The 10216-nt window shown below is 47.5% G+C and overlaps 3 protein-coding genes across 3 annotated transcripts; 2 read left to right on the top strand and 1 right to left on the bottom strand.

Moving 5' to 3' along the window:
- Positions 1-934: 934 nt before the first annotated feature.
- On the top strand, positions 935-2571 carry B0J16DRAFT_398096 (uncharacterized protein; the record flags this gene model as incomplete). Its single annotated transcript, XM_046132367.1, has 4 exons — positions 935-1579; positions 1635-1860; positions 1919-2320; positions 2369-2571. The coding sequence occupies 4 exons, from the start codon at positions 935-937 to the stop codon at positions 2569-2571; spliced, it is 1476 nt and encodes a 491-aa protein (XP_045982311.1).
- A 673-nt stretch (positions 2572-3244) lies between these two features.
- B0J16DRAFT_414148 (uncharacterized protein) lies at positions 3245-5415 on the bottom strand (the record flags this gene model as incomplete). Its single annotated transcript, XM_046133416.1, has 3 exons — positions 3245-3473; positions 3527-5273; positions 5324-5415. 3 exons carry the CDS (start codon positions 5413-5415, stop codon positions 3366-3368), a joined length of 1947 nt encoding a protein of 648 aa, XP_045982310.1. The 3' UTR covers positions 3245-3365.
- Positions 5416-8113: 2698 nt separating this feature from the next.
- On the top strand, positions 8114-8638 carry B0J16DRAFT_319476 (uncharacterized protein; the record flags this gene model as incomplete). The annotated part of the gene is made up of 3 exons (XM_046125521.1): positions 8114-8135; positions 8299-8429; positions 8486-8638. 3 exons carry the CDS (start codon positions 8114-8116, stop codon positions 8636-8638), a joined length of 306 nt encoding a protein of 101 aa, XP_045982309.1.
- Between the last annotated feature and the right edge of the window lie 1578 nt (positions 8639-10216).

The following is a 10216-nucleotide window of genomic DNA, read 5'->3' as shown; positions in this document are numbered from 1 at the left end:
TCCCGTGTCTGAAAAGGTGCATAGCGTTATCTTCTCACCTTGTCAGAATGTTATTGCCTTGGTAGTGGGTTTGTCTTGCGTCGTGGAATGAGGGGATCAAACAGCTGACCCAGGTCTTATAACCCAATAGGATGTGAGACGAGAATGTGTGAGACTTGAGTCATATGCTTTCGGCCGCCAATTCTCCCAACACCCTGATGACGGGGTAAGACTTGTATCCATACGAGACTGAGGCCTCAGACATCAAAGGGTCGAATTAGGATTGATCCCATAGGATCGCTTGGCGGGAATCCGCTGCAAGGAGGGAGAAGACCAGAAAGGTCTAAGACCGGACACGCCCCGCAAATGATGGGATACAGAAGTCTCAGGACCAGTATACGGCATTCAAGGTCGTTTATGCTTTGTTTTCATACTTTGGAGCTTAGTTCTGGGTAAAGGACGGAGAAAAGACAGTACCCGTGACCTTTGGAGAGATGACGAGAGATGTTTTTCACATTCACCCGTCATAAGCATGTCAACATGAAATCGATGATTTCAGCTGTCAGCACAAGACTAAATGTCTCGGAGACAATTTCACCCGCGAACGCCACGGTCCGTCCCTGGCGTGACCATGGTCGAGCGGAGAGACCCGTGCCGCTATTTTAGTCCCCTGTCGGAAGATAAGGACAGGGAATGCAAAAGTAAAACACTGTCTTGCGGGCCGAGTGCCGTACCCCCGTAGACGGGATTGGGTTTGGGCCAGATTATTGCGTATGAATCTGAGAACCAGGTAATTTGGGCGGTATTGAGACATGGGTTGACAAGTATAAGTCGACTCTTTTCTGCTGTTTGACTATTAGCATTCTCATCCCTAGTTACCAACATCCTTCTACCAACAACTCAATCTAACTTCACTTTCTACCTCCCCCTTGCATCCATCTCCATGACTGTCACTATGTCCACCATTATCGCAGACAGGGTCAGAGATAGGACCCTTACTCGAGATGACTTCAAGGACATGGCCAGTGGCGATGACATCAACAAACCGGTTGATGGCAATACGCCTCTCGGTTATGCCGTATTGAACGGGGACACTTACGCAATCCGCCTTCTCATCAATCACAAGGCCAACATCAACAAAAAGTCTCCCAATGGTCTCTCTCCGCTTCATATGGCAGTCGATGCCAAAGAGAATGCAGCCCGCGTCGTTCAGATCCTTCTTGAGAGCCCGGACATCAAGATTGATGAAGAAGACGATTCCTATCCCCATGACACCCCTCTCATGCGGGCGTTGAGGAACAACCCGGATCCTCTCATTGTCAAAGCTCTCAAGGACAAGGGAGCGTCCGTCAATACGCCGAACAGCAAGGGTGAGACGGCGCTGGATCTGGCGGATCGTCTTCTGAACGCCAAGGTGAAGGAGGCTCTTGTTGACCCAGACCCTCTCAACCCAACTGGGACCTCACTTACACGGTTCCTCGTTTCGTCGGCGTTCCTCGCAATTGATTACCTCGCACCTAAGAAGCCCTTGCAAGACAGTGTCATCGATGCTTTCAGGGTGATCAACAAAGAGATTGTTGAGCCTCGCACGGCGCCATCGGTAAGCTACTAAAGAGTCAGTGGTTAACACAACTAACAGACGCCCGTGCTCGCAGGTATCCGCATATCCAACCACGAAGCCAGAATTGAAATCCATTTTAGACGATGTCGTCGCCACTTATGGCTTGGAGAGCTTCTTTGGACCGGGCAGTCCGGTCCTGGACAGCATTCTCTTGAAGGCTCATACAGTCGTTAACGACCCAAGTCTCAGCCTACGTTTTACTGCTGCAGAGGTCAGGTCATCCTTCCATATGGCCTTGTACCAGCCTATCATCTATTGTGGTCAGTACCCTTTCCAGCGTCCATTACTGCAGATATAGCTAACCCAGGTGATGTGCAGATGACAGCCGCTCTATGCTAGAGGAAAATCGATGGCCAAACCAGTCTGAGATCGTCAGTCAAATTGCCAGTACAATGAGCTTGTTCTCGGCCGATGAGAAGGGTGCTCATATCCGCTTCATCAACAAGTCAAGCGGTGGCCTGGATAACCTCAAGGGTGATGCGCTCAAGGCTCAAATGGGCTTCTCTCCGGACGGCAGCACCAAGATCGGAACAAACCTGAACAGCAAGATTCTCGAGCCGTTCATTTACAGCGTGACCAACGCAGGAGCAGCTTTCGAGCGCCCGGTCCTTGTCATCATCATCACTGATGGGTGGCCTACCGAGGAGGCTGAAGACACCTTGCAGAACGCCATCATTACCTGTCAGCAGAAATTGCAAGCCGCGTTCCATCCCCGCGATGGTAAGTCTATCTCTATACGACTCAGTACAAGTCACTAACAACTCACAGCTGTTCTTTTCTCTGCCAACCAAATCGGCAGTGCACCTCAAGCTGAGAAGTTTCTGAGCGGCTTAATGGAAGTAAGCAAGCGGCCGGAGTTTGACGGCGTGCTCCGTGTCTCAGCTGAGAAGTTGGACGCGAAATTCGCAGAGCTGCGAAACAACAGAACCACACTCCAATTCTGGATCGATAGCGTATTGTTCGGCCCTTAAAGGCAATCTCTTTTGGCCATGCTAGATAGTAAACATCGTCAGGATCAGAATGTGTTTTGGTAGTTGAATGGTGGACCGCAGGTGGAAAGTTGGGGAAGGTTTCAATCTTTCTGGGAAGACGTTTCTTATTGTACCTGCTTTTAAGACTGCTGCAAGTTTGCCAATACAGAGAATTGTAATTGGAAATGAAATGTCCAAAGAACACTGGCATACCGTGATGATCGATTCAGACAAGCGACGGAGGTCGTTAAGAGTAGGCCTTGTCTGGCTGACTCCCAGGCGTATCTAAAGGTTAGATATCCGGCACCCCTCCCCGAAAAGGGTCATATTTTCAATCTTGCATTTCATCTACTACCGTATATGAATTTAAAGAAAGCCAGTCCGGAAAGTAAATAGCAGTAGTCTATCTCTAGGGTACATTCAATATACAGGAAAGGCGCCATGTGGCCTACCCATAAGGCACTAGCACAGGAGCAACTTAAGCTTTGTTTAAATCACCGTCGTCATCAATCCATGACACTGCAAAGTGGCATATCCGTGGCAGAAAACCTTTTGTGCTGTGGTTTTCCTAGCAATAAACAAAGACTAAGAAATAGCAGTCACGATCACACACAAAGACGTTTATTTTTACAAAGGAAAATATTGATTGCTATCTGCTACCTATCCAACAATGAGCTTATTACATCCGTCCTGACTATCCATTCCGTCCCGGGTCCTACTTCAAACTAAAATCATAGACTAACATGATGCGCAAACAGACGCACAACACCTCCAGTCTTCCCAGAGAATGTTTACTAGATCTTGTCACCCTTAAAGATCATGTAAGAGTTGGGGTAGTTCTTCATGCGACTCGTCTCGAATGGGCTATATGGCGAATCGATAAAGACGTAACATTTGTCAGGCTGTTAGATGAAAAGGTTAGCAATGAATGAAAAAAATGACTTGGTTGTCTTACCGTATTGACGTCCCAGCGAATGCCAAGGCAGTCGCTCTCGTTGTTGCAGTGGTCCCTGGCACAGGCAGCGGGTGAACTAGCCTCGCGTAGGGAGAATCTTCCTGGGTTTACATGAGTATTGGGCTTCAGCACATAGTTGGTATTGTCGACGTTAAAGGGTGGGAGTGTGTTGGGCCAGGCGCTGAAGCCACCAGGGTTGTAGCAGATGTCATCCTTGCCCCGCGCCGAGGCCTTGCATCTGTCCTCGCAATCTTTACGAAGGTCATCCTTCTGGCTCTTGCATTTATCATCTGAAGTCTTCTGCTCCTTGGCCAGCTTATCATTGCATTGCTTGTCGAGCTCGTCCTTCTCCTTCTGGCACTTGGACTCCTCCTTCTGCTGCTGGCTCTTGGCATCATCGAGATCCTTAGTGCATTGTTGGTTGATGGCATCCTTCTCCTTCTCGCATTTAGACTCCTGCTGCTTTTGCTGCTGCTCCTTAGCAGCATCAGTATCTTGAGTGCATTTGTTCTTGATGGCATCCTTCTCAGCCTGACACTTATTCTCGGACTGCTGCTGCTGCTGCGCTTTAGCAGAATCAATATCATGGGCGCATTGGTTCTTGATGACCTCCTTCTCCGCCTGACACTTGTCTTCACATTGCTTCTGCTGGTTCTTGGCAGCATCAAGATCATGAGCGCATTGTTTGTTGATGACATCCTTCTCGGCTTGACACTTGTTCTCGCATTGCTTCTGTTGCTTCTTGGCAGAGTCCAGGTCATGGGCGCACTGCTTATTGATGATATCCTTCTCAGCTTGACATGTGGCCTCCAACGCCGTCTTGTCGCTGTTTCGAGTGTTTTCGCATTCCTTTTGAAGGTTGGTCTTGTCTGTCTGGCATTTGCTCTCGGACTGTTTCTGTTGGTCCTTGACATTCTTGAGGTTGTCAGTGCATTGTTGAAGCTGCTCGTTCTTTTGTTGGAGGGAGTCATTGCACTTGTTGTCAGAGTCCTTCGCCTTCTGGTTGGCCTTGGACAAGTCGTCAACGCATTTCTGAGAGAGCTTGTCATAACCATCGGCACAACGTTTGCGATCCTCGGCACATTGGCCTTCAATACGCTCGCGCTCTGCCTTGTCCGTCTTGCTTTTAGCGTTGCATTCATCAAGCTGGCTCTGGAGATCCTTGTCTTGTTTTGACCTGCAGTTGCGTTCGGCGTCGTCTCGCGCGTCCTTGACGGCTTGTCTACGCTTGTTGATTTCCTCATTGAGCTTGTCTTGGCACTGCCTGTTGAGAAGTTTTTTGTCCTCGTCTCTGGCCGTTTTCTCTTCGGCCAACTCTCGTTCTGCGTTATTCTTGGCGGCGCGAAGAGCAGCGTTCTCGGCTTGGAGGCGCGCTACTTCGGCCTTGAGGTCGTTGCTGCGTACATCGCATTTCTTCTCAGCCTCGAGGCGCGCAGCGTTTGCCTTATCAGCACACTTCGCGTCGATTTCTTGTGGAGAACATCCGACGTTATCATCCTCGGCAATGAAGCCAACCCTCCATAGAGAGTGATGGCCGGGTTCTTCATCTTGACAACCATCCGTGTCTTTGATGAGTCGACACTCGTGGGTGTCTTCATTCCATACGGAAGCCTTGCAAAGGTCGTTAACCGCACAGTGGTTGGCGCAGTCCTGCAAGGTCGCGACGTTGTTCAGAAAATTGAGTTCACCGTCTCCAGGTTTGGCAAAGGTTTGAGAATTGGCGAACGATTTGAACTTGATACGGGATCTGGTTGAAGTTAGCTCTGCGATACCCATGAAAAGAGAGGTGAGCCTTACATCTTATCAGAGCCAACTCCTGGACATTCATCAGCCTGTACTACCCACGACAGGGCCCCCAGAACCAGGCAGAGTCGAACCGGCCAAGCCATAGTGAAAACGAAAAAGGCTGCTACAGACACAGCAGACAGTTTTGGTAGGGGACAAGGTGTACGTGAAGTCTATATTCGCCTTGGTCAGAGGCCACGAAGTAACTGCAAAGTATCGGGTTGCTCAATTGATGGGGACAGGTGGAACTGTTATATGACGTACAACTGGGTGCCTATCCTTAGCTACACTGTCAGCAGGAAAAGAGCGAACTCTTTCTCTACCAACTCAATCTTATCGAACTTAATAATCGATCCGAGACAGGAAGATCTCACGCCGTGGCCTCGGAGGCCACCGAACAGTGTTGATTGGAGGGTAAATATCCCTGGCGCAGGCGGCTCAGTCACTGTTTGCGTCACATCCAATTAGTTATAACACACGGGCTGAAAGAATGTGCTCCTTTGAGTCAAGATTGACAACACCATTTCAGAAGGTGAGGGAAATATTTCATTAGATTCAACAACCCCACCGAGAGGCCGAAGAATTGAAGAGATTCCGAAGTCTATTACCGGAACTTGAATGTACCGGAAGTCAATTGACCATTATTGAATGCCAATTTGGGACCGGATATGCTTGAAGCGCCCAGATTTGATCGTCCTACACCCTATTCAGATGGGATTGTGAGTGAGCTTGGCACAACTTGACTAAGATGCATCTAAGCTGAACTGAGTGTCTCTCAATCCCTCCAAGACGAGGCGACAAGATCATCAGTGCAGCTGTTGATCTGAACACAGCCAATCTCTGATGCAGGAAAATCATTCAGACAGATTCACATTGTCGATAGTGGCGCCTCTCCACACACCCTATGTCGAAAAGACGCTTTTTGTCGATCTCAGACACGGGACGATATCGACTCTTTCCGGCAAAGGGGAGGCGGCATCTCCCCCACAAGCTCAAACGTCACGAGAGCCTTGTCTCAGTTTCTGCGCGCAAGACAAAAGGAGCAACGATCTCACCGAGACACGGAACAGAGCATCTGCACTCGAAGAGACATTGGGTCTATGTGATTTGTTGAAATGGAGGAAGACAAAACATTCCAATCCGCCCTTGCATCACTTACCACTAGAGACCCTACCCTGAGAATCATGCATGGCCGACTTGGTCACTCAAGCAACAGTAACATCAAGGGATTGCGAAAGATATCGACAGGGATTATTTTAATCAAACCAGACAGCCCCCAGACAGATTATTGCCTTCATAAAACAAGGAAGTTTCTTACACACGATCAATCGAGGGAGGAACACGTCCACTAGAGAGCCTTCTTAGAGACACCGCAGGGCCTTTGCTAGGACTGCCGCAAACGTCTGAGACGCCCTCATGATAGCGTCGGCAGATGCAATAGTTCCGACAAGTTTTTGGATGAGGTGACTCTTGGTCGTTGGGGCGTGTCCGTTCAATCTCGGCAAGTTGGACGGCTGAAGCTTTATCCCAATTGTCTTATGCAATCGCAGCTTGATGCTGAGGCAGGCAACGAGGTTGGTCGGCAATTCATCAGGAGTATCGTCCGACCCCCCGAGGCATTGAGCTAACCTTGCGGAAGCTAAACTGGTGGCGGCACGAGCCGTCTCACCGGTGAGATCTACTGATCTTGATGAAGGAATGATACGATCTCGATGCAAGGTTACATTCCAAAGTTGACGAATAAAGAGAGCGTCTAAGCTGAGGGTATGATCTGCGAATCTGAATCAGTCACATAAGACACACCCGACTCTTTCTGGAAATCGTACCCCCTTGCAGCGTTTTGGATCCACAGAACGATTGAGTTTTGTACTCCGCGAGACGAAAAGCTCAAAATGGGACATCCTTGTCCCTTATGTCTCACTTTGATCCCGTCCCAATCGAGCCTTGGAGTTGCCAAGTGCGGTTACGTCAAGTTGAAAGAGACAACTACTGAAACAGCTAGTGACGCAAGTAGAATACAGGGTGCCCCAAGGAAATTGATTGCCCCAGAGTTCATCACATACCATGTGTGTCTTAGGGGACTCTGGTTGCGGCACTGCAAGCAAGTATATCGATTGAGAAATGTACATCGATGATAAGGAGGAATGATGTCTGATGGAGACCTACCTTTATGACAAAGTATCATGCACATTTTAATACAGCATCTTAACGGACGTTCTACGTGAAAAGCTCCAGGATAGAAAAAGCGATTGTACTTCATTCCAATGTTAGTATGACAACAGGTGTTTACTTTATATATTTATTGGTATGAAGTCACATTCGTATTGGAATAGTACTTAAAAGCTTTCTAACTTGTTCATTGAATTACAGCTCACACCTTCCCGTACTACCGTCTGTTCAGTGTGCTGTGTTGTATCTATAGGGTAGGCAGGAGAGCTCAAGGTCAATACATCGTAGTATTATTACCTTGTGTAAAGACTACTTCGACTTTTGGGTATTTTATCTACTGTAGTCACTTTAAAAGGCTTGCTGGATAGACCAGCAGTGTCGGAAGCAAGTCCAGAGATTTGTTTAAAGCCTTTGACAGTTGAGCTGTTTCTCCCCGCAGCTGTTCAAATTCCGACAATGAAGTTGCCGCGTCAAAGGTAATATTGAGAATGTGCAAAAGCGCAACATGGATAACATCTGTTTGCTGATTCTCCTAAATTTCTTAATGATAATTCTGATATTCCTATACTTGCGCCAGGTGGTCAGCATTGTAAGAAGGGTGTTTGTCGTGTTTACAGTGAATGTAAAAGAAGTATGAGAAAAGGACGGAAAGAAAGTAAGCAAGAAAGAGTATTTTGTATACCGGCCCGAATCATGAGCTAAGCTAAAGTAAACCTCAAAACGCTTTAATACCTACGACATACCTGAAGCCCAAGAAAAAACTGCCAAGTCAATTCTCCGTCGAGATTGGAATTACAAAGACACTAACAAGAACGTAGGTGCCACTGTCTCCCTCAGACCCCCTGAGGAGGGCTACAACATGTGGGAGGCGGAGCAGGTTGAGGAATCCTCCTTTCGTGATATAGATGAGGGCTGCAACGAGATTGCGTGGAGCTTTGGCCCGGTTAAGGTATGCACAGATGGTAAAGGCACGCACCAGGTTAACAAGAGACTCACGCTTCACAGATCAACGGATCTATTGATACCAGTACCTATGACATCGGTGTTAATATCGGAATTACTGGAATCAACATTGATGACATTCACGGAAACCTCAAAGATGGGGTTGGCCTCAATGTCAATCTGTTTTCTGCCAAGGCCAGACGAAACTGTATTTGAAGAACGGAAATGAGCTCTGGACTCACATTAATATTAAGATCGTTTTTGATGGATCTTTCGATGGAGATTACAAGATCATGTCTTTCTGAATACAGGCTTATCTTGCTTTCAATATGATAGCATCGCACAATCCAGATATCCATCAAAAGTACTGCTTTTCAGCCATTAGCATTAGCCTCTTAATCTTGTCGTCAACACATAATCCTCATTTTGTAGCGACGTTTTCAAAATCGTACAGCAACTCAGTTCTATTGATGCCTCTTGCGATCTACGTGAGAACAATGTCACACCCCATTGAATCAATACTGCAGGTACCCCAAAGTATCCGGAGCAATGCGACCGTCGGAGCGGGCCTTTCTTCATGGTTGTACCGACTTGATGCTGTAGCTAGATGTTTTAACAACGACCAGATTAACGAAAGGCAAGCATAAATCGCTGTCTATGAGCGAATAGCATCGGTTTCACCTTGGCACGAAGGAATAATGCGATTTTATGGTATCCTAGACGCACAGTGTATTGTTCGCAGAACACATATCCATCAGGCAATATTTTAGTCAAAGCTCGCAGCCTCTCGCAATCAAACTGCGCGGGGCGGAACAAGCAGTCAATCCTATCGCTTACCTTGACTCGATGGGTATCCATCATTGCGACATCTCCTGCAATGACATCTTCCTAAACGGTGAGCTCAATGCTCTCGTTGGCGACTTCTCGGGATCATCGCTTGATGGGAAGCAGTGCTTAACTTGGTATGAAACGAGCCACTGCCACCCTGATGTGGAAGAGCCGACAACTAAGAGCGAGATATTTTCTCTCGGTTCTACTTTTTACGAGATGTTAGTCGAACGTAAACCTTTCGATCGGTTAGGCGATTGTTCGATTGAAGATGCATTTAGATCTGGCCGATTTCCAAGTCTACAGCCACTCCCTGCTCTTCAGGTGCCAATTTTCAAATGCTGGAATTAAAAAGACGAAAACGTCGATGAGCTATTGCACGATATAAGAAGAGAAGGTCAGGAACCCTGACACTACTATACATTCTTCCATCGGTTGACACTTACCAGCACGCTCTGATGCGAATTATATCACAACCTAACACCGATCAACATCAGCAGAGTCGTTTTCAGTCTTGCTGCTCGCCAGGGTGACAGAAGAATTAACCGCTGTAAGCACAAGGGACGAAATGACTTGATCAATTTATCCCAGCTTAGACCAGAGCTTTATTTTGGTCTCCTAAATCTTAAAAGACAAGTCTTTCATTACCCACCTGAGAGACTGCCATGATAATGCAAGAGTCTCGTTCTGGACTTTTAGTGCGCTATTTACAGAGCCTGATTTGATTTTCTTACACTGACCGATAGCCATGACTGCCTTGTGGCCTACTGAAGCTGTCCTATAATTAAACTCCCAGTAAGGTAGTACAGCATTCGCGTTTTCGTATCTAATTGTGTAGCTGCCTAACCGTGTTTGCAGTGCTCTGAGAGTCTTTTTGGCTGCATAATGTGCAAAGGTGCGAGAACTGGAGAGCCTTAGTTTCGGATGGGCTGCCAACCAAAATTTGATAAGCCCCAGAAGCAAGCT

This window comes from Fusarium flagelliforme (genome assembly GCF_020744385.1).
Source record: "Fusarium flagelliforme strain FIESC 12 MPI-CAGE-AA-0113 chromosome Unknown B0J16scaffold_4, whole genome shotgun sequence".
Lineage (NCBI taxonomy): Eukaryota > Fungi > Ascomycota > Sordariomycetes > Hypocreales > Nectriaceae > Fusarium > Fusarium flagelliforme.
The sequence above is the reverse complement of the archived record's forward strand: the minus strand, read 5'-3'. Positions and strand labels throughout refer to the sequence as shown.